The following is a 25,536-nucleotide window of genomic DNA, read 5'->3' as shown; positions in this document are numbered from 1 at the left end:
TTAGCTAATAATTAAATGACTAATACAGATCTTAATCTAGTGTGGATGCTTTTTTATTTAGCTAATAATTAAATGACTAATACAGATCTTAATCTAGTGTGGATGCTTTTTATTTAGCTAATAAATGAATGACTAATACAGATCTTAATCTAGTGTATGGATGCTTTTTATTTAGCTAATACGTAAATGACTTAATGACCTTAATCTAGTGTGGATAATTTTTATTTAGCTAATAACTAAAAGACTAATACCGACCTTAATCTAATGATGCTTTTTTATTTATCTAATAGGTAAATGACTTAATACTGACCTTATTCTAGTGCATGGATGCTTTTTTATTTAGCTAATAACTAAATGACTAGTACTGACCTTAATCTAGTCTGTGGATGCTTTTTTTTATTCAGCTATTAAGTAAATAACTAACACTGATCTTAATCTAGTGTGTGGATGCTTTTTTATTTAGCTAATAATTAAATGACTAATACTGACCTTAATCAAGTGTATGGATGCTTTTTATTTAGCTAATATGTTAATGACTTAATAATGACCTTAATCTAGTGTGGATGCTTTTTTATTTAGCTAATAACTAAATGACTAATACTGACCTTAATCTAGTGTGGATGCTTTTTATTTAGCTAGTAACTAAATAACTAATACTGACCTTAATTTAGTGTGTGGATGCTTTTTATTTAGCTAATAAGTAAATGACTTAATACTGACCTTAATCTAGTGTGTGGATGCTTTTTTATTTAGCTATTAAGAAAATGACTTACTGGTAAATACTGACCTTAATCTAGTGAGTGGATGTATTTTTATTTAGCTAATAAGTAAATGACTTAATACTAACCTTAATCTAGTGTGGATGCTTTTTAATTCGCTAATAACTAAATGACTAATACTGACCTTAATTTAGTGTGGATGCTTTTCATTTGGATAACTAAATGACTAATACTGACCTTAATCTAGTGTGGATGCTTTTTATTTAGCTAATAACTAATTAACTAATACTGACCTTAATCTAGTGTGGATGATTTTTTATTTAGCTAATAAGTAAATGACTCAATACTGACCTTAATCAAGTGTATGGATGCTTTTCATTTAGCTATTAAGTAAATGACTTAATACTGACCTTAATCTAGTGTGTGGATATTTTTATTTAGCTAATAACAGCTTAAATACTGACCTTAATTTAGTGTGATGCTTTTTATTTAGCTAATAAATGACTTAATACTGACCTTAATCAAGTGTATGGATACTTTTTATTTAACTGATAAGTAAATCATTTAATACCGACTTTAATCTAATGTGTGGATGCTTTTTATTTAGCTAATAAATACATGACTTAATACTGACCTTAATCTAGTGTGTGGATGCTTTTTATTTAAGTAATAAGACAATGACTTAATATTGACTGTAATCTAGGGCATGGAAGCTTTTTCATTTAGCTAATAAGTACGTGTGTGTGTGTGATTTGGATTTTTAATGTAGCTTTTAAAAAAATGTGGTCGCTATGATGTCTCCAGTGTGGCAGTTTATAGTGATGTCTACCAATGGGGCTTAATGCCATAGACATGTAGCATGATGTCCCACCCAGTAACATTATCCTGACACCAGGCTCACCAGTCCTAACACTAACCTTTTAATGCTGAGCGCCATGCGAGGCAGCTGTTAGTACAATTTTATAAGTTTTTGGTATGACTTGGCCAGGGATTGAACGCAAGACTTCCTGCATCTGAGGTGGATGCTCCAACCACTAAAGGTAGCTATTAAGAAAATGGCTTAATACTGACCTTAATCTAGTGTTGATGCTTTTCTATTTAGCTAATAAGAAAATGACTAATACTGACCTTAATCTAGTGTTGATGCTTTTATTTAGCTAACAAGTAAATGACTTAATACTGTCTGACCTTAATCTAAGGTGTGTGGATGCTTTTTATTATCTAGAAAGTAAAAGACTTTAACACAAGTGTGGATGTGCACACTCAATTGCAAAATTCTACTAATCATAAAAAAGAAACATTTTAACTTTTTAAAGACATGTATTCATCTAGCCAGAAAAGAAAGGTAAGGAATAGAGGACAGCATTAGAAACAAGAAATTAAACAAATCATGATACAAGCTGGCAACAGTCATTCTGTCACATGATCAGCAATCTGTTCTTTCAACTCAAATGTTTTTCATACTTATTTCTCAAAATCTCTTAAAGAGAGTGGTCTAATTATGTTCATTTTTGGTGCTTGGCGCTAATTACAGTCAAATAGCTGACACATAAATTTGTAAAAAAAAAAATTTCAGGTATACAAAAAGCTAGACGTTTTAACATCATGTTTAAGGTGCAGTTGTGCTTTGATTACATGATTTAAAAAAATTCACAATCTACTGCCATATGCTGGAGTAAAATTAAAATTAATTACAGAAGACTCAAAATGTAGAAATATCTGCAGAGTCTCAGTAATTCAAAGGTTTTAACAGCAGATAACAGCAAGTAAATCTACAAGTAATTCCCCTTAATCAGTTACCAGATATCAGAAAACTGTTCCACCAGTTGAATCAGAGTTCTCTTTTGGCCTCTGACAAAAGATGTCACAGATATTAGTCTCAAGAAATCTGACGTTCTGACGGTAACATCTGGATCATGGAGTCCACTAATGGGTATAAATTCATTACAGTAAAAATAAATCAATAAAACTTTGCTATAATAAATGTCTTTGAGTACAGATATTATGTGTTGGTCTCATCTGTTTCTGGGGACTGTACTTCCACAGTATTTACAGTTTCTGAAAACCGAGGGTCCTGGGCTTGGTACAACAAGTCTATAGGATGCAGCCTTTGAATACTGGGGTCCAAGACAAGCATTTTGAAGTTTCAAGGTGTATTTATAGGGAGCTCTGTATTCCTCATATGTAACTGTTAACTTGTTCATCTTGTGAACTTTATTTGTCACGCAATATGGATATTAACAAGAGGCCCAAATGGAGCTGACATCACTCACCTAGCTAAAATAAGAACCCCCCCCCCATATGCATATACGTCTTTAACTAAATATTCCTATTTATCCAGGAGCTACACATGAAATTCTGATGCAGAACATAGCCACTATAGTGGTAGCAAGGTCAGCCAATAAAATTCCCGATAGTTTCATTTGTATTCCCATTAACCACTCATAACCAAACTCATCTGATATCTTTATAATGGAAACTTGTATGCATTTACAACCTTTGTTCAAAATATGACCAGCCACTAAAGTGGTAACAAAGCTCAATCATTTAAAGAGTCTTAATGTCTGCATAACTGAAATATATGTCTACCTCAAAAAGGTTTTTCCTAAATTGTACTCAAAAACAACCCTGATAGCTCAAAAATTATGTTTTAAAAATTATCCTAAATAGGCCTATTGATATGAATATCAATCTCAAGTGATTTTTTACTAAACTGTGTAAACAATAATTTTGTTAAAAATGTCAGAGCCCAAAAACATATAAACAATGGAAAAACTGTTTCAACTGCTTGAAAATGTCATGACCATTATAAAATTTATCAAATTTCATGGTTTTAGGTCAAAACAATTTTTTGTGATCGCTATAATGGATTCTGGACAGTAGTAGAGAAATATATGGTATGAAAGTAAAAAAATATCTGATAGGAAATTGAGCTGTTAAATTGGTGCCATGTTCAACCAATCAAATGTCAAATGTGTCATTAGTATTAGCATACATCATTCTTAATAAAATTCCTGAGATTTTAATGCTGTAAACTAAGCAAGTTCGAGCCAAATCTGATCATATAACAAGCTTAGCCAATCTGATGCCTGACTGTCTCATTCATATGCACTATTACTGATAAACAAGACTCTTCTGAGCTCCTGATGATAACCTTATACTTATACATTCTGAGGTAAATCTATCGTGCATTAAAATAAACTGATGATTTATGAATAAAATTTTGAATAAAAAAAGTCACAAAACAAACACTACATGTATTTATATATCTACAATAAAACTCATCTTCTCCATCGTGGGCTATATATCAAGGCTGTGAAACCTATCATGCAACCAATTGAGTAGACAAGATAAGTTCTACACGAAAGCTTGATTTTTCTCCATTTCTGAACGTACATTATTACAGTATCAGACAACATTATGATGGTCACTTTAAATCTGGAAATTTTTATTGCTAATGAATTTAAAAGTGTTGCTGGTTTCTCGAACATCAACACATGCACACAAATGCAATCAAACTTTTGAGCATCCAAAGATGTTTTTTTTTGTTGCATTCTTTCACTAGTATACCCATCAAGCAAATATTCCAATTAATTGTTTTAATTCTTATTTTATATAGCAAAACATAGTATATCCAATAAACCATGATTCCATCCAACTTAATTTAATTTTTGTTGTAGAATTTAATACAGACTTTTGCACTAACAATCATCTTAATCCCAATTATAGACCAAAATATTTAAAGTATATAAAAAAACAAATTTTTTAGTAAATTATGTTTCTTTGATGATACATTACCTGATCACATTAACATCAGGATTACCCTCTGCTACCCCAAATCTGCCCTCACCGAAACAAAAAATACACACCCACCCCTTTCAGGCCATATAACATACAACATAACTCTCCTTGATACCTTCTTGGTGACCACTGGAATCCCAGATGTAACAAGTTTTAACAGGACCAAGACCTTGGATTGCCTGCATTGCAGTCAAGAGTGGGAGTTTTACATAGGTAATATGATCTGGTAAGTATTATCAAACAAACATAATTTTCAAGAAAAATTTCTTTGTCATATCGTTACCTGATCACATTATTGCCTGAGAACTAAATGCTCAGCATACTACCTCTACCTATATAACCCAGTGGTAGCTTTGTTGCTCTCATGCAAGCTGAACTTCACCCTACAATAGTTTTGCACAAAATAAGACAATTTTTAAACACATGTGAGAGAGATCCCTCAAGCAAATAGAGTGAAATGGGCACGTCCATGCTGGATCTGCAGCTGCACTTTCATGAATGGTGCAAGTTAACTGCCTGGACAGCTACCAGTGGCCCAATGAGATTAGGCTCTCCTTTGCATGGCCAAGTCACACAGACAGAAACTGGGGATAGTGGATGTGCAGGCCAGCCAAATATACTCCACTATATCTCTAACTGAAACAAAATGTTCAAAGGCCAGGCTCGTTGAAATGACTTGCATTTTGTTAACCAAAATGTTCATTATTTTTAACTTAAAAGACTTCAGAGTACACTGATCTAATAACTTCCTTTAGCCAAGCGACCAATGTTTGTGGGGTTATGTCTTGCTTTTCTGCAATAGGAATAGTCTTTATGCTGATGTGGATATTTTTTCCATGTACCTCAAGTAATATCTGAGGGCACATAGGGGTCATGAAGCTTTGCTTCTCTCAACAGGTTCATTATGGAAAGAGAGTGACTTATTGGTTGCCTTGAAACAGCAACCTGTTTTTACAAATGAAAGAACATTATGGCTTTAGAATGTCTGAGCCACCAGAGAGGAACTGCCACATAGTTTGGATCCATGCTGAGTGCATTATCTCCGTCACCATGCATACAGAGCCATGTAAAGACCCATCAAAGTTCCATTTTGGGAAAAAGGGAGAGAATGGTCTGGATATATATATATATATATATATATATATATATATATATATATCAATCACAATTGGCCACCAAGATGGAACTATCCATGAAGTGGCGAATATTGTCCCTCCCATGACGTCTTGTTGCATCTTGGAGTGGTATATATGATCGGTACTAACGTTTTTTCCAACAGAAATAGAAAGAAGTTAGCCAGTTGGGGAATGGTTGCTCAGAGTGGTATGATGTTAATGATGTCTCACTAGTCTTTAAAAATTCTCCATTTGAAATAAATTGAAATATAAGAGTGCACAACAATTATATGAGTGAAAATGCATGTTACCAATCAACATTACATAATACAGGTAAAACCCTTTATAATGCGATCCTCGGGGTCCAAAGAATAATATCACAATATAAACGGGATCACATTAAAAAAATTTTTGAAAAACTTCCTCACAGAAAATGAGCTTTGCAATTTCAACGTCATACAGTTTTAAGTAACCCGATGATCATATATCAGTTGTTTTGGAAAATTTTGGGAGTTAAAACAACATTAAATGCAGTTCTGGGATTAAAAATCTGCTAGGGATACGAATAATTGGCTTTTCCAAGAGCACATATTTAGGATGTTAAAAAGAGAGGTCACCTTAAATAAAAAAAAAATGGGAGCCGTGCTGCCATCATGTTATAAGCGGAATCGAGTTATAATGGGTTTTTACCTGTGTAATGAACAGAATGGTAAATGCAAAAGAAATATTTATAAATTCACTAGAAAGAACATACACTATATGCACAATATAAAATAACATTCTGAATTACTATATCACTTAAAAGGAAAAGTGCATGGTTGAAATTAAGTATAAATTTTGACTGCAAGAGGTTTCTGATGATGGTAGCTAGCCCAAGTTAAAACTGGTTACATCCAAGCTATCAGCAGCCATCTGGTGTAAAGGCGAGTTGACACAAAAGAGTTACTTCCCTTTGTCCACAGATTGTATAGATGGAAAGGATACTTAGTCTTTCAGTAAGGGCTGGATTTAAAGGTAACAGAGAGTAATGTTAATGTATTTGTTGGAGAAACAAATATACTTTAATTAAGACCAAAAATAACTACATAAAAATATATGTACTCAAATTCATACCAAATCAGCTAAAAAAGCTATATAAAAATACCCAGATTTCTGGTATTGTATGGTATCTGAATTGTAATATGTGCTGATGGTAAATTAAACCAGCCACTACAGTCATCATATGTTAAGGAGAAAAATCACTCTAAAACATCGAAGTTGGGCAGGTTTCCACCATGACCATCTGATGCAGCTGGGTAGGCCTCTGGATTCACTGTGGTAGGAATTACACCAGCAGCATTTGGATGAAGAATGGTCCCATTTGTATACAGGTCTTCAGATGCTGAGCAACTAGAACGCTTATGGGTTGGATAGGGTTCGCTTTTGTCTCTATGTTTGTTCCTGTTGATGACCTTGACTGAGAAGTTGTTGGTCCCATGTGGATCCTGCTGTGATTTGAGGCCAAACATTCTTACCCCTGCCTGTGTGGTCTGCTGGAAAGTCCGTAACACTCCCCTACCCTGCTGGTTCTGGTGTCGCAAGAATTGAAAATGTCCATTACTTTGTGCCACTCTAAATTTATCCTTAGAACCAACATTGGCTTCCAACTGCTTAAGAAGGGCAGCCATGCTGGATATCAGCTGTGGGTCTTTAGTTCTGTTTGTTCTCTCTGAAATATTTATTAAAATAGGATATTCAGTGTTTATGAAATGAGCTACTGCTCACACAGCATAATTTTATTTCTAACCTTTGTATTTACTGTGTGTTCTCGAACTGATTGCCCAGTAAAATTCTATTTCTGAAATTTGTATTTACTGCATGTATTCCACAAATGATCTCACAACAATAGTCTATTTCTGACCTTTGCATTTACTCCGTGTTCTCCAACTGATTACACAGTACAAGTCTTTTCCAACCCTTGTATTTATTGTGTTCTCCAACTGATTACACAGTACAAGTCTATTTGCAACCCTGGTATTTATGTGTTCTCCAACTGATTACAAAGTACAAGTCTATTATTTCCAACCCTTGTATTTACTGTTTTCTCCAACTGATTACACAGCACAAGTCTATTTCAAACCCTTGTATTTATTGTGTTCTCCAACTCATTACACAGCACAAGTCTATTTCCAACCCTTGTATTTATTTTCTCCAAATGATTACACAGCACAAGTCTATTTCCAACCCTTGTATTTAATGTGTTCTCCAAATGATTACACAGCACAAGTCTATTTCCAACCCTTGTATTTATTGTGTTCTCCAACTGATTACACAGCACAAGTCTATTTCCAACCCTTGTATTTATTGTGTTCTCCAACTGATTACACAGTACAAGTCTATTTGCAACCCTGGCATTTATTGTGTTCTCCAACTGATTACAAAGCACAAGTCTATTATTTCCAACCCTTATATTTACTGTGTTCTCCAACTGATTACACAGCACAAGTCTATTTCCAACGACTGAATTTACTCTGTGGTCCTGAACTGATCACTTCCATAATTCTCTCAAATTTGAAAATTCAGTCATATTGACCTGATTTTAATTTCGCCAACTTTATCTCTTTGACACACATCTACTTTCCAGTTTTTATTGATGCTGGTGAAAATGAATCCAAACTACTGAAAGTTTGACAGAAAAATAAATGAACATATAACTGAAAAGGAAAAATACTACATCCCCACCCAACTTTATTGGCAATGGAACTAAACAATAATGACAGTCACTGGCATACCCTCAATAAACTGCAGGGCCTGTTGTGAGGAAAATCGTCCCTCTGGATTTCCTACCAAGCAGCCGTTCAACAGTTCCCTTAAATTCATATCAATGCCATCACTAATCAGATGGCTGGCAAGGTTGGGGTTGTATGCATGCTGAAAAGGGAAATAGAACATAAGGCATATAAATTCTATGAACTGCACATATTGGGTGACACTGAGAGAGATGTAAGAATGATAAGGGTATTGTCACAGATTTTTTTTCCCACTGGCTTCTATGCTATGGAGAAAGATTTTGATATACTGTCTCTTTTGAAGGCAATAATTTAGGTGTATAGCAATACAATGATTTATAAGCAGTTGTTCCTTCAATATGCTTTACAGACTTGAATTTACACAAGTCAAAGGAACCTCAATAATTTTCACTTTTTAAGGCATGAGGAATATATATAACAAAAGCACCATATGAAACAAAGACATTCGTGTGTATGTGTGTCTTATCAAACTAATTGGTTGGAGACATTTGTATGTATTTGTGAGTTTGTGTGTTATCAAACAAATTCGTAAAAATCTCCAATGTGGGAATGTGACTTCAAATCCAAGATACTACCAAACCTTTAAGAAAATTTCAAAATTGCTGGCTTAAGATGCAAGCTGAAACTGCTGAAGTCCCATAATAGCCATATGTCAGTGAAATTCTGACAAGTTCTGATTGACAGGTAAAGTGGAAGGAATGGCAAGATTCATACAAAACTTGGTTTTAATCCTTGAATTTCCTCAAATGTTACTGAGCTGTAATGAAATTTATAATGCAAATGATGCATAGGCAAAGTGAAAGACATGTTAAAATTAAAAAGGTGACAAACTCTACATATTTAAGTTCCACCAATGAAGCTGCAAGAAGTTCAGGAACAAGAATAAAATTTTGGACAGGATGTATAACTTACTTAAAGTCTAATCTATCATGACCTTGACCTCGGGTTGGAAGTGTGACTTGTGCACGCTGCACTTTCTTGACATAATGTATATCTTGGCAAAGTTTTATTTACATATCACATTCAGTTGAAAAGTTTAGTCAAGACTTGGAAACAGGTTTGTTAAATTTTCCACTGCAGTAAAATTGACATTTGAACGAGATGATGATTGTGTTATATATCCCACTGCCATGTCCATACATAGATATATCTATGGGATGAGACTTACTGTCTAGTTCACATACATATGAACAAAGTCTTTATCCACACACACACACACATACTTACTAGCTAAATGAAAAGGTTTCCATGCATGAGTAGTTATGGGTCCAGGATGTGACTATTACCTGATGGACAGATGAAATTACACACAATTTGATATTACTACATGCCTGAATAAAGAGTGGCATAGATAAACAGAACATCTTATTTGATGCATACTGTTACGACAAGTTGAGCTCTTAATGACTTGATCTCCGCCATCGTCTTTCCAGCATAGGATGTCTGGCCATTATTGATGGGTTTTATCAGGACATCATATCCCTCGATCATGTACAAGATGATCAGTGCTCCAGCGGCAACATCGGCTTTACCACTGATCAGTTGTTCTCCCAGATTCATTATACCATGCTGCTGGGCAATGAAACATATACAGACCTCGGGGGCAAGGTATTCAGGGGTCATTCCACAGAAGTAAAAGGGTTCCTGGGATAACTTGGCAGACCCCAAATCTATAATCTTCAGGGTTAAGTTTTCATGGCTGCCCTGAATGCAAATGTTGTCAGCTGAAATATTAGAAAAGAAAGTTTACATAGGAATGAGTTCCACTTAATAATATGTATGACCTGACTGATGCAGTAAACAATTTTTTTCTTTATTTTATTGAATTTTTATCTTATTTTTTTTAATCACAATTATGGAGTTCTATCAATTACATGAAGATGGTCCAAATGTAAGTTGACAATATTTTGTTGCATATTCCATACAATAATATAGTCAATAAGACTTCATTTTTGTTTCATTTCTTAATGACAGCTTCAATGATCTTTCAGACATCAAAATTTTTTACCTTGACTTCTAAGTGGGTCAAAAATAAAATGCTGCCATTTATGATCTCAATGTGCATGTGAGACTCAAAACCAAGCAGGGGAGTATATACAGCAAAACTTTAAAATATTGTAGCCTTGACCTTAAAAATCTCAAAACGGGCAACGCAACACATCTTCTAGTCAAAATATTGCAGGATTCTAACCTGGGTATTAATCAAAGTGCACATTTTTACCTAACCACATGTAAAGTAAGTTATGTCCAAATGATTTTTTAACTTTGTGAGTGATCAGATAAAATTAATTCTTCCAAAACTACCCAATTATAATCATTTGATCCTAAAAATTTTAATTTTCCTTCTTTCTGTCCTCAACTTAGCAAATTCCATAAACAAAGCCATGTCCTAATTGGGAAGTGGTCTAAAGCCCTCATGTTAACTGATCAATCCCAACTCACCTCTGTCCACCTAAGTTCGAGTCTTGGACTTGGTTACTGTGGATATGTGAAAACGTTGTCAGTATCTTCTTGTGGGTTGGTGACTCTTACAGGGGTTTTTCCCCCATGTTCTTCCTCCACAACTGCCACATACAGCCTATCTTCTGCTGAGAAATGGCATTAAATCCCTACTGACAACAACATACACAAAGCATTCGAATTTAGGTAGCTCATTGTTTTCTTTTATTAGCCTCTTGAAAACACATAGCAACATCTTCACCAGCTAAGCGTCATCAATCTACATTATTTATCATCAATGTGGAACTAAGTGTATCAACAACTCTTGGCAAACAAAAATGACCATACCTGTGCAAAATCATGATAGAAGAGTTAATGGTGGTTACTGAGTCATTTTACTGAGCTGTATTTTTAAGGTCAAAGTTACAATATTTTAAAATTTTGCTGTATATTTTTACTGATACTTTTCTTTAAATAGACAAGGGAAAAATTTAATTTAATAGACTGCTTTGATGTATGATTTTTAGGATATTACAGACAAGGATGAGTCTGTTAAAATAAAAAAAAGCTTGGTTAATGTCCAGTGAATTTGCAAATTTGATGGATATCCTTCTGTAAGAAAGACATGTTCTATCCTAAGAACAGACAATGCTAGAAGGGAGTCAATTCATATAGAAATATAGCTTTTTTGGGTTTAATATGTAATATCTACATGCTGTTATAGTATTGCTATCTCTTCCTGGTGCTAGCACAATGGTTTCAATAAGAATGAAAGTAGCAGCAGGAACTGGGAAAGTAGCAGGAGATTGAAAAAGGGCAAAAACCTTCCTCCAGTGGTGCAGAGGGCAACACCCCTGTTGGTGCATAAGGGGAGCTTATAGTGTTTGTTTATGAAGTCAGGTCAGACCATCTTTCCTTATGAAAGAAATGTGAAATTTGTTTTAAAATATATTTTTTTGTAATACTGAATTATTAACATAAAATTCATTTTCATAAAAATCTGAAATTTACAGATGAAGTATGCTTCTCTCTAAGATGAAACTATTCCAACTTACCTGAAGACAGAAAACTTCACATAACGTATGTAGGAGTTTTGAAATGCCTCACTGAAAAGAGTATGCTACTTGGCATGAGCAAAAGTAGTGACTGATGAATTCACAGAATTTGATGCCAATCCTGGTAGCAGGGGGAGAACACTCTATTTAACCTAGATGGACAGATAATGTTCAGCTGTGTAGGAAACAAGTTTTAGCCTGGGAGGGCTAAATTTGTGAGGTGGTAGTTCTGAGGAACTTCAGTTAGGTAACATATTTGAAAAAGAAAATGTAAGTTGTTACATGATGCAGTAATAAAGAAAATGGACAAGCTGAGGTTTTATGATAATACATACAAGATCAACATCAAAAATAATCAACTTAATCCACTAAAAATATGATGCATTGTGATGTTGGCAAAGACCTGGGTAGAAGATCATGACGGTTTACTTTATACTATTGAATATGTGCCAAAAATATTACAAATTATAAATAAATTAAAAATTTGTTTCTAAAATGCAAGGAAGTAGACTCACTTCCAATAAAAATGTTCAAGATATGTCACAAGCGGGATCCATTGTAGGCTGCACCCTTGCACCAATTACCTTAATTGTCACCTTTGGCACCACAATTCCCTCTATGGTGCATACAAAAGACCCAGGAAAATAAAAGATCATGACAGTTTACATTAAACTGAATTGTTGACAATCAGGTCACCAACAATTCCACATGTTTTGGTTCTTAAAAGTTCAAGTACTGAATAATTTAGAAACTATTTCTTTGTAAAAAAAATGTTGCACAGTGAATAACCTGGACAAGAGTGTTGAAGCTTTCAAGGCAGCACTCCACAAGAACTGCTAAGATGCAAACTTCCTTGCTGTAAAATACCAGTATTGGTCTCTGCTATGTACAGATTCAGATACAGAGTGCATCCTAAACAGAGTGTACTCATTGCCAAAGATTTATAAGATGATCAATTTCATTGGCTGACAGAAATGTCTCACTGATTTTGATTAACTTGGGAAAAAATCAAGAGCAGATAGTAATTCATTGAAAGAAGTGATGCTGAAATTTTCAGTGAAAAAGTGCTGCATTCATTTCTGAAGAATGGAAGAGAGAGGAAAACAGATATAGACTCAAATGCTCAAAGTAAATTCTAATGGAGGAGTAGTTTTTTGAACATGAGAAATTCAAATACCAGTATGTAAGACTTACAACAGGAAGGTTGATGATGATCACACACACTCAGGTTGTGTAATTTTGGCAATAAATATCCACTTTTCAACCATTATATACAAAGAATCAGTCACTGAGAAGTCAGACTAAAAGCACTGTTTGCTACAAAACCCATGTCAACTAAAAATTCAGATCAACTAAAATAAGCAAGACCATATTCCAGCTTACCCAAAAAAGATCTAACTATTGCGACCAAGTTTGGATGAATTCCATCTTCTAGAATTCAAATTATCATGCTGAAGAAAACAAATGGCTAGCACCTGCCTATCCGGACAGATGACAGCATCATATAATACCTAACAAGATTCACTGGTATGATATAAAAGCATCAAGACTGCGGCAGCATTTGAATTTGGTTTGAATTTTTTTCCCCAGATAATCAAATATTCAAGAAAGTTTGCATATATACACAATAGAAAATAAAATTGCCCCCCGCCCCAAGATTTTCCTCAACATTCTAAATAGCTCACTTACGCTTTAGGTCCAAATGCAGAATTCCATGGCGATGCAGATCCACCTGTCCACAGAACATTTGCTTTGATATATCCCAGATTTCTTGGTGGGTCAGTTTCTCCTGTTGTCTTGTTCTCACAAAATTAGACAGGCTCAACCCTGTGTAAATAATGTAGCAAAGTTAGACATGTTTGTCCCAATGTAGATCATGCAGCAAATTCAACAGGCTCATCACTGTGTAAATAATGTAGCAAATTCGACAAGCCCATCCCTGTGTAAATCATGTAGCAAATTAGAAAGTCTCATCCCTGTGTAAATCATGTAGCAAATTAGTCTCCTCCCTGTTAAATCATGTAGCAAATTAGTCTCCTGCCTGTATAAATACTGTAGCAAATCAGACATGCTCATCCTTGTGTAAATAATGTAGCAAATGAAACAGGCTCCTCCATGTATAAATCATTTAGTAAATTAGACTCTTCCTGGTGTTAATCAAGCATCAGATGAGACAGGATCATCCCTATGTCAATCATGTATCAAATTCAACTCTAAACTGTGTAAATCATGTACCAAATCAGACTACACTTTGTAAATCATGTATTAAATTAGACTCTACCCTGTGTAAATCATGTAGCAAATTACACTCTCCCATGTGTTAATCATGTGTCCAATAAATCAGGACAATTTCTTCCAATTAACAGCTTAGTGTTAAAACCATCTCTGATATACTTCAGTGATAACAAGATTTTTAAAATAGCTGCTACGGTGGGAATACTGGACGTCATATTAGCACCATTTTTATTTAGGATAAAGTAGACATCATTTGAGGTCTTCTTTTGAAAACTGCATGGCATAATGATGATCCAGTCAAGAGGAGTATCGACAACAAGATGTCATAACAGCTGTTATGAAAGCCACATTGGATGTACAAATAGCATCATTTTCATTTAGGTGCAACTAAGTAACATAAAGGTCTATCGGTGAGAACCCCACATTGACATGGATGGTACCATGGGGGGGGGGGCAAGATTATAATAATATAAGCATATATAACAAGTTTGATAAATAAAAAAACTAGATATACAACCTCCTGAGTGGTAACACACTCAGCCAATCTGATGCAAGATTATCTAGTTAATGAATCTTGCTCATTATTTAATCTATCCACGATCTTCATTAAATATATCCATTTTGCAAGTTTTATTAAAATTGGATCCAAAATATGGCTTCCACAGAGAAAACAAGCATAGTCAATGAGATGCATGTATCTTGCTCATTATCAAATTTGTAACATTAGACATCATAAAAAACCTTCTGATGAAAACACCAAGTCAATAAGATTTTCCTTCAGGAGAAGTGGTCTTCAAAAGATTTTCAAAAGGATACCAAGGTGAACTGTATCAAAGCCTGATTAGCGCCATTAGCATTCAGGATCCACAAGGTATCATATGAATTTTTCATATGATCATCCACTCAGCATGGCCACAATGGCAGCCATACTGGATGTCAAAGAGGAATCATTTTCATTAAGGACCAACTAGATATAAAATCTTTTAGAGAAAAGGCCATGCGACTATCGATTTAGGAGAAGCAGTAGAAACATTATTTTCAAGATGAATACTGTGGTACCCATACAGGAGATGTTAAGAGAACTTATTTTACTTAGGACCAACTAGATCATGGAATAAACACTAATAAACTTTCACAGCAATCCTTTCAAACTAAGTGCTAACAGATGGACAGATGTGGACAACAGGCCATCCCATAAGCTCTTCATGTCTATAAACAGAAGAGCTAAAAACAATTTTATTCTTCGAATCTTACTGACATTTACCTCTGACTCCCAAATCAATAAGTTTATTAGTACCAAATGTGCAAATCATCCAACAAAATTTAGTGAAGGTACACAACTGAGAACTGAAACTTTCAAGTACAAAGTATTGTTCATCTTCCATTCAGTGACTCTGACATTTGACCATAAGACTCCCTAGTTCACATACTTATTCCTTGAAACAAGTATGATCAATTCACAACATTTTGTCCAAGTCTGTGAAGAAGAAATAATGTTGCTTGACCCTCAAATCCAATAGGCTTATCCCTTACCCTAAGAGCAAGCTATCCAAATCTGTGATTCACAACTAATGTTGACGAGCGGAAACCATTATTAAACTTTCAGTCATAGTGACCTCAGCTTTGGACATTTCAACCTCCATAAACAACAGACTTTCTTTTCATTTTACAAAGTATGGCCCAGATGTAAGAAGAACAAAAAAATATTACGAGAAAACCATTTTTTTTTAAAGTCATGCAGATTTTGACTATTGATCTTTTGACACCCAACCTGACAGACTTCTTCTTTACATCAAGTGCAAACTATCCCTATTCTAATGGAGGTACATGCTGTAAAAGTGACGTTATCATGTGGGAATAAAAGTCAAAAGACAGACAGGGTGAAAGCAGGAATATTCTGAATACAGGAGAACTAAATTAAGAAATAACTGCTGAGCTTACAAATTTAACGTGATTTTCATGCATTTAATCGATTTTTCTTGGTGCAACTTGTTAGAAATTAGTATCAATTCAAGGTGTAAAGACTAAGCAAAACAAAATTACAGGATTTTTCTCAGGTTTTTCAAAGATTATTTAGGATAAAGAAATCAAATCATTTTTTTAGTAACCACGTTTCATGCATATGTCGTAAAAGGCATTAGACTGAAAGTGTAGAAATGAGAAAAATGATGATCAACGACTTTAACCTTGAAGATTAAAAGAAAGATACTGTCTCCCACTTTTTATGAAATGGTAACATATAAAGATTCTTAGAAATGATGAAACAGCATGGATTCCAATACTTTCACCGCTACTAACCTGCATCCTCAAGGAAGAGTGACACTATAATACCATCCCTGCCACTCTCCTGCTTCATTCCGAGGAGCTCACAGATGTTTGGGTGACTTTTCAGAGTCATGAGGGCTATGTTTTCTGCCTTCCTCCACTTTTCCTTGGGAACCTGATATAAGCAGAAGTAGCAGAAAGATTAAACCATACTCAAAATCATCCATAAAAAAAGAAAAAACTCAACCAGCTATTTTATTCGGTGACCAAAATATACTGTCCATCATTCCTGAAATTGCTTTGGAAAGCAATGATTTACAGAATGACATATGGGGCCCCGAGTGCCCGAGTGGTCTAAAACGCTCACCGTTCCGGATCACTGCCATCTCACCTCTGTCTGCGTGGGTTCGAGTCCAAGGCTCGACTAGCGTGGGTATGTGGGAAAGCCTGCCGGTAGCTTCTCGTGGGTCGGTGGTTCTTCCCTGGGTTTTCCAGGGCTCTTCCTCCACCACTAATACTGGCCGCCATGTATAGCCTATCTTGTGCTGAAAAAATGGCGTTAAACCCTAGAACAACAACAACAACAACAACAGAATGACATATAACTGACAATAGAACCAACAGATCCTTAGAGTCTGCTCTCAATTATTTACTTAAGTTCAGTGCATAAATTCTGTTGAATAATCTGAGTCATGAATAAACAAAGATTACACACCGACTTATTTGAAAGAGATTCATTAATGTTGGTGACCTATAACTGCATTAATAGATTGCTACATTCTGTCAGTTAATTATTGGAATTTGCACAATGATACACCTTAACAACTGTATGGAGTGCAACTCTGGCATGATGATGTACTAAACAACTGTGTGAAGTACAAGTCAGGCATGAAGATGCACCTAACAACTGTATGAAGTGTAAGTCAGGCATGATGATGCACCTAAACAACTGTATGAAGTGTAAGTCAGGCATGATGATGCACCTAAACAAATGTGTGAAGTACAAGTCAGACATGATGATGCACCTAAACAACTGTATGAAGTGCAAGTCAGACATGATGATGCACCTAAACAATTGTATAAGTCAGGCATGATGATGCACCTAAACAACTGTATGAGGTACAGGTCAGGCATGATGATGCACGTCAACTGTATGAAGTGCAAGTCAGGCATGATGATGCACCTAAACAACTGTGTGAAGTACAAGTCAGGCATGATGATGCACCTAAACAACTGTATGAAGTCAGGCATGATGATGCACCTAAACAACTGTATGAAGTCAGGCATGATGATGCACCTAAACAACTGTATGAAGTCAGGCATGATGACGCACCTAAACAACTGTATGAACTGTAAGTCAGGCATGATGATGCACCTAAACAACTGTATAAGTCAGGCATGATGATGCACCTAAACAAATGTACAAGACAGGCATGATGATGCACCTAAACAACTGTATGAAGTACAAGTCAGGCATGATGATGCACCTAAACAACTATATGAAGTGCAAGTCAGGCATGATGATGCACCTAAACAACTGTGTGAAGTACAAGTCAGGCATGATGATGCACCTAAACAAGTGTATGAAGTGTAAGTCAGGCATGATGATGCACCTAAACAACTGTATGAAGTGTAAGTCAGGCATGATGATTCACCTAAACAACTGTATGAAGTGTAAGTCAGGCATGATGATGCACCTAAACAACTGTGTTAAGTACAAGTCAGGCATGATGATTCACCTAAACAACTGTGTGAAGTACAAGTCAGGCATGATGATGCACATAACTGTATGAAGTGTAAGCCAGGCATGATGATGCACCTAAACAACTGTGGAGTGCTAAGTCTTGAAATACATCGCTTTGATAACTAGACAAATGATAAAGGCATTGGGTTAATGAATGGATAACATGAATTTTGAGAGCTTTGCATTAGAATGATGATGTCAGAGTTGTATGGGAGAAGCGGTGCAAATGGGATTTGAAAAAATGTATAAACTGTTTGTTCTTATCTTTCATACCATTTGATAGCACGTGTGAATTAAAATCACTAAGAATTTTCATCAAAAAACCACTGTTATGATGATCTGAAACCATGTTGCTATAGTATTAAATCACAGATGTTAACTATATTGTGAAAAGTATCACTGGGAGATGAATTGATAAATATATCATGTAGAAGTCAGCTGCAACTTACCCATAATAGAGTCATGGAGATGAATATAAATAAAAAATTGGACAATTTTTATTATTACTGTTTCCTAGTATTCCTCGTTTTTGAGATCAGTCTGCAGATGTATTTAATGTTGTGTTTGAGAGGGATCATTTATTTAAATTATTTACTGGAACTGAAAAGTGCTCTGACTAAAGCAACATTTTGGGATTATTTTGAATTCATGCAAAGAAGTTTTTTTTTTATAGTACTATTTAGATATGTTAAGGCTATTGGTACTTGAACGTATTCAAGGACATTGGTATCTCAGCATGTTCAAGGACATTCGTATCTCAGCATATTCAAGGACATTGGTATCTCAGCATATTCAAGGACACTGGTATCTCAGCATATTCAAGAACATTGGTATCTCAGCATATTCAAGGACATTGGTATCTCAGCATATTCAAGGACACTGGTGTCTCAGCATATTCAAGGACACTGGTATCTCAGCATATTCAAGGACATTGGTGTCTCAGCATATTCAAGGACATTGGTATCTCAGCATATTCAAGGACAATGGTGTCTCAGCATATTCAAGGACATTGGTATCTCAGCATATTCAAGGACATTGGTACCTCAGCATATTCAAGGACACTGGTATCTCAACATATTCAAGAACATTGGTATCTCAGCATATTCAAGAACATTGGTATCTCAGCATATTCAAGGACATTGGTATCTCAGCATATTCAAGGACACTGGTGTCTCAGCATATTCAAGGACATTGGTATCTCAGCATATTCAAGGACATTGGTACCTCAGCATATTCAGGACCTGGAGTTCATTCAGAACACTATTCATTAGGACTTGTGATAGAACTTCTAGGATTATTTTGGATTTAGTTCACAATACTTTAAATTTCTCTTAAATTTTCATTTTATAACTTAGACAACTAAAGTATTTGTTCAGATTTACAAAATTGCTGGGTTCGCTTCTTTCTGAGATAAAACCATAGAGTCATAACAATTTGAAAGACTGAAACAAATGGCTGTAAAAAAAAAAACTGAAAAACTTTTCGATTACTATTCAATCTACTGAACAAAAATACAAAATATGACTTACATTTTTGCTCCTGATGCATTAAAACAATTACCCATTCCGACCCACCCACCATTTATATGAATGAGTGGACACAATGTGGATTGTTCATGTCATGTGTAAGAAAAGGTGTACCGATTTCTGTATGAACTTCTTCCCGCTGACCCTGTCCTCACAGAGTGATATCGTCCCAAACCCTCCTTTAGTAAATCTCTCTGCTTTGAACTGATGACCCTCAAGGTAAACTCCTCTCTCTGGGTGTAGAGCCTATTTAGAGATGATAAAATGAACTGCAGTATAATGAATTTATAGCAATCCTCCAGCAATCTGATTAAACTCAAGATCACCAACACAGCAGAGCTCTGACACTGACCAAGTTCATTTTTTAATTTTGAAGACATCATATAAAGTCTCGCATTTCTTGTTTATGACAGTTATCATTAATAATGATAGGTCCGTAATGATGTTTATTAATGTCAGAATGCAGTAATTTGATAGTTGTATAAAAACATTCAACATAATGTAACCTGATAATGATACCCAATGGAAATACTTCTAATAAGCAGATTTTTATCAGACTGACCACTCAAGATCTTCAAATTACATAGCCTTTTCCATAATTTATTATAATCCTATGACATATAATGATATATGCATGTAACAATTCATCCAGTATGTGTACTGTATTTAATTCTTACAGTATTTATTTTACTCTAGACAGTAATCAATACAATAACCATTCATCCAGTATGTGTACTGTATTTAATTCTTACAGTATTTATTTTACTCTAGACAGTAATCAATACAATAACAATTCATCCAGTATGTGTACTGTATTTAATTCTTACAGTACTTATTTTATTCTAGACAGTAATCAATACAATAACAATTCATCCAGTATGTGTACTGTATTTATTTCTTACAGTATTTTACTCTAGACAGTAATCAATACAATAACAATTCATCCAGTATGTGTACTGTATTTAATTCGTACAGTATTTTACTCTAGACAGTAATGAATACAATAACAATTCATCCTGTATGTGTACTAGTGTATCCCCTAGAAGTGTAAGAATGAGGGTAAAAAGAAAACCTTTAGTGTCAAAACTGGGGGTCAAATGAAAAATGTGGGGGTCAAGAATATGCTGACAAATTTTCATCTCACCCCTAATCTTGTTTACCTGAACATATGAAATTACAATGTGTATTGCATACTCACTTTATCTCGTACTAAAATTAAAAATCAACAAATAAGCTCAATAATCAAACAATAATGATAATGATCCTGAAGGAAATTTACACCTCTCAATTGTTTTATTTTATTTCTTCCGAGAACAGATTTCTTGAAATTTGATGCATGCGTTTTTTTTGTTGCAAACTCATGATTGTCAAAATCAGGATGTTTGGCTTTATGTCTAACAAACATTTTCTCATGAACAGACTTTGACGAAAGATTGTTTCTTTTGAGTGACTGATAGCATTTTGGAGAGAACCCTCTCTCACAAGGCACGGACGTAAGTGAGATGGTCAGACTAATAGCAGCAAGCTGAGCAAAGTTGGGGAAAATATCCCCTCCTTCTTAAGAAGTACAGTGAAACCCTGTTATAACGCTATAATTGGGGCCCAAAAGATTGGATCTTGTTAAAATCGGGGTCACATTAATGTGGGGTTTTACATTATTTCACTTTTTTCAGAGAATGACTCATTGGCACATATACATGTATTCATGTCTAATGTATATGATGAATAGAGTATTATCACCATTTACTGTCGTGACGTCGTGGCATGCAGTTCATCCATAATGCGTGTAATTCCATTGAAAAATTGCACACAGATTTACAATATTCAATAATTTTGTCCCAGATCATTGTGTCTGAATTCAACGTCTAATATACAGCTTGAACAGAGTATTAACACTATTTACTTGCCGTCTGATATCGTACCATTGGGGCTTGAAATTAATCCATAATACGTGTAATTCCATTGGAAAAATTGCACAAATATTTAAACTATTCAATAATTTTTTCACATATCATTATATGTCTGAATTCAATGGGAAAAATTAACAGCAAAATTAGGTTAAGAAAGACAAAGCATGTGTACGGTTCATTACGTTCTATGGTCTATGAACGGTGTCTGCAAATTTCATATTGCTAAAATGTTCTCATATGTGTTTCTGTGTACATTTATCAATTGCAAATTTCCAATAATTAATTCTTGTATGACTATTCGTTTAAATGACTACAGCAAGAATAATTGACAATCAACACATGCTTTCAGCATGTATATAACTTTTACTTCAGATTTTGTGAATATCGAAAAAAACTTGTGAAAACTACTATACTAATCACTGAGCAAAATGCAGAGAATGACTTGCGCTTGTGAACTTTCTTTTCCTTAACGGTAAAATATTTTTATGAAAAATAGAAAATTAATAACGAGTTCATAAACAAACACCTAACCCATGTAAAACCAAAGAACTAAGTGCAGTAGGCCTGCAAAGGTCACGAGTCACTTTTATACAAACTTTTAAGCTGAACACATGTACAATTTCATACCCTTTCAATTTCCAGCTAATAAAGCAGACATTATTTACTGGTCAACTGATTGCTTCTAATAACAATGCCAAGCCCAGCAAACATGCTGGCTGCTTTCCTTTTTTGATTAAATTGTGAGAATCTTTTATCAACCACCGCATTGTCTGCTGCTTGGTTGTATATGCAGTTAAAGATGAAACACATGTTGGCTATTATTTGAGCAACGATTGTATGCAAAATTCATTAAGACAGTCACAATGACAACTTACTGGCTCTACTCATGGATCAATAATAAGTAACATTTCCGATAATGTTTATTTTGGCATAACACTTTAAGAATCTGGCGAAACTTAAATTTCAGAAGCTATGCCACAATTATATTATATTAAAATTCATACGCTAACTTCCTCAAAATGATAATAAACATTCAACACACTATTTCTCGTACTTAAAAAAAATAAAATTCCAAGTACAAGAAAAATAAATGTACATGTATTTAAAATTTCAGGAACCACACCACAATCGTATTGTATACGAATTCATATGTTAACTCGTCCCAAAATGATAGTAAAAGTTTTACACAAATTCAAATTCATACACGATCTCTTCCCCAAAATGATAAAACATATTTTATACACTATTTCACGTACTTGGACCAAAATATATTTTTTCATGTACGAATGAATATACAAAATTTTTGGAACCATGCAACGGCCGCATCATATCCAACTTCGCGTTATCACAGGGTGCGTTATAGCGGGTCGCACTGTAGTTTGCTGATTTTAGCCAGCCACTTCTCTTTATGTCTCGAAATGTAGCAACTGAAGCAAAGTAAAGATGCCTTGGTTTCCTCAGGGTCAATCAGAGGCTTTTCCCTGTTCCAAATTGTTCAATGAGCCTCTCCAAAGACTCAGAACCATGGGTTCTTATTTCTTCAGTACCTTGAGTTAACTTTCTAGGATAGAGTAGTGTAGATAGGTCTTTCAAAATCTGCATATCACATGGGAGGAATCGTTTTCTCATCTCTGATTCAACACATGCTACGAACTCTTTTCCAACATTTTTGACAGACTCTTTAGTATGCTGATGATATATTTTGGGTTGTACACCTTGGAATCTTCGAGACATGTCAAGATGACCATTTAGTTCAGTCACACATGGTGTATATCCATCTACATTGCTGACATTTGAGTGTTTCCAGAGTAGCATCAAGCTTATGTTCAACCTATGCATACCAGTCATTATCTTGATTCTGACTCACACCATCCATTTGATCACAAACTCAAGGTCATCAAAACAATACATCATTGAACCAAAGTCGTCCCATCTGACCCCATCGATTTAAAACAATAACTCGATTACGTTAATGCTGCCCTCAAGAGGAGTCATTATCCAGAATGGGCTATTAAGGTTTCCAACAGCCTGAATGCTAGTCAGAATTAAATTACCTGGAAGAGTCGACCAATAACTGGGAAAATAGACTTGACTGGTAGCATCATCATGCCATATGTGAAAGGGATTTCCGAATGCCTTTAGTGCGTTTTTGAGTGATAAAATTATTGTGTGTTTTAAACCATACCAGACCCAAAGCCAGATGCTAGTTCTCCTAAAGGATAAGACTGATATGAAAGATATTTGTGGACCTATCTATCATATTATGTATGAAGGACAGGGTGAAAGTAGGTGCCATCATGACTATATTGGGGAAACAGAAAGGACATTGAAACTGAGATTTAATGAAGACCAAGTTCAAGCTCATCTTAGGAATCAAAGCACAACAGCAACATTTGCACTGGCCATACCGTACTTGAGACTTGAAATGACAATACTGTACCTTGGGACTTGGACTGGCAATACTGTATCTTGGGACTTGTACTGGCCATACTGTACCTTGGGACTTGCACTAGCAATACTGTACCTTGGGACTTGCACTGGCCATACTGTACACTGGGACTTGTACTGGCCATACTGTACCTTGAGACTTACACTGGCCATACCGTACCTTGAGATTTGCAATGGCCATACTCTACATTGGGACTTGGGGAAAAAAAATATTTGATTGAGAACAAGCCCGGTTTGAGTTGGGGGTTAGAGAATCTACCTAGTACATCCATGTGCACAATCTCCTGCTGAATAGGGATGGGGGCCATTACAACCTGCTGCATATCTGGAACAATCTGTTAACATCGCTCACCATTCCTTCTGGTGATGTTAGGAGTCAGCTGAGATTACATCAGCTTGCTGATTAAGTCCTTACTATGAGGCTGATTTGGACTTTTATTTTAACGTAGCTTTAACAATTTTTCAGTCATATTGCTACAATGTCTGCAGTGTGGCAGTTTATAGTGACGTCTAGCACTGGGGCATCATGCCACAGACATGTAGCACGATGTCCCAGCCAGTCACATTATCCTGACACCAGGCCAACCAGTCCTAACACTAACCTCTTAATGTTGAGTGCCAAGTGAGGCAGCTGTAGTACCATTTTTGTAAGTCTTTGGTATGACTCAGTCGGGGATCGAACCCACGACCTCCCGCATCTGAGGCGGATGCTCTAACCACTAGGACCGGAGCGGTTACTATGAGGATGAAAGCTTCAGGTTAACTTTATATTGTTTGTGTTGTTATGATGGAAAAGTTTAAAACATATCAAACATTTATTTTTTATCTTAAAAGTTCTACAAACAATTTTATGTGGTACAGTTCCACCATTCTGTAACAATTGTTAAATAATGATAGTTTCATGCCAGTACCATATTTCAAGTGGTCAACAGACTATACAGTACAAGCACAAAACTCCTGAATTCTGAATTTTGTGGAAAATGTGTGCTGCTTATGTTATTGTTTAAAGAAGAAAATATTATGTTATTTTATTTAATTGTTATCTAATGTGAAAATCAACATCACTTACATGGTTAACAATCCAGAGGCCATCTTCATATCTTTCTGGCAGCTGCTCGGTGGCTGCAAGAAACTCCTGCTCTGTCACTTTGCATGTGTATCTATTGCATTTATAGAAAAATAGTCATGTTGATGTGTTCTTAAAATATGAAGAAGAAAAAAAAGAAGCTTTTAAAGATACAGAAATAGATAAATAGATAACTGGTATGTTGCATGCAGTATTAAATGATTATTTACAAACAAACAAAAAACCCAAGACCAACAGTGGTTAAAGATTTGGCAAGTAGCTTTTTATAAACAGTTCTGTAAATACTACAAAAAGATACTGCCTGCTTAAGTATTCTGCCTGTCTCATTAAGAGCTCTTCGGCCTTAATGTTTATCACGTAATATCCAATGTTAACTATGATTTCTTGTCTGTTACATCTTATG

At 35.1% G+C, this 25,536-nt stretch overlaps 1 protein-coding gene across 1 annotated transcript in view; it reads right to left on the bottom strand.

Moving 5' to 3' along the window:
• Positions 1 to 2,019: 2,019 nt before the first annotated feature.
• The window catches only part of LOC149776601 (uncharacterized), a 58,811-nt gene continuing 35,294 nt past the window's right edge, over positions 2,020 to 25,536 (bottom strand). Inside the window, exons 4-10 of the mRNA XM_089941092.1 lie at positions 25,116 to 25,206; positions 19,803 to 19,934; positions 16,452 to 16,593; positions 13,608 to 13,745; positions 9,805 to 10,148; positions 8,407 to 8,545; positions 2,020 to 7,343 (exon numbers count right to left, since the gene is read on the bottom strand). Of these exons, the coding sequence (XP_089797218.1) occupies positions 6,874 to 7,343; positions 8,407 to 8,545; positions 9,805 to 10,148; positions 13,608 to 13,745; positions 16,452 to 16,593; positions 19,803 to 19,934; positions 25,116 to 25,206 (1,456 nt within the window). The 3' untranslated portion in view covers positions 2,020 to 6,873. The remainder of the gene's footprint in view (positions 7,344 to 8,406; positions 8,546 to 9,804; positions 10,149 to 13,607; positions 13,746 to 16,451; positions 16,594 to 19,802; positions 19,935 to 25,115; positions 25,207 to 25,536) is intronic.

The sequence above is a fragment of the Sinohyriopsis cumingii genome, chromosome 18, assembly GCF_028554795.1.
Source record: "Sinohyriopsis cumingii isolate HCF-2022 chromosome 18, ASM2855479v2, whole genome shotgun sequence".
NCBI lineage: Eukaryota > Metazoa > Mollusca > Bivalvia > Unionida > Unionidae > Sinohyriopsis > Sinohyriopsis cumingii.
The sequence above is the reverse complement of the archived record's forward strand: the minus strand, read 5'-3'. Positions and strand labels throughout refer to the sequence as shown.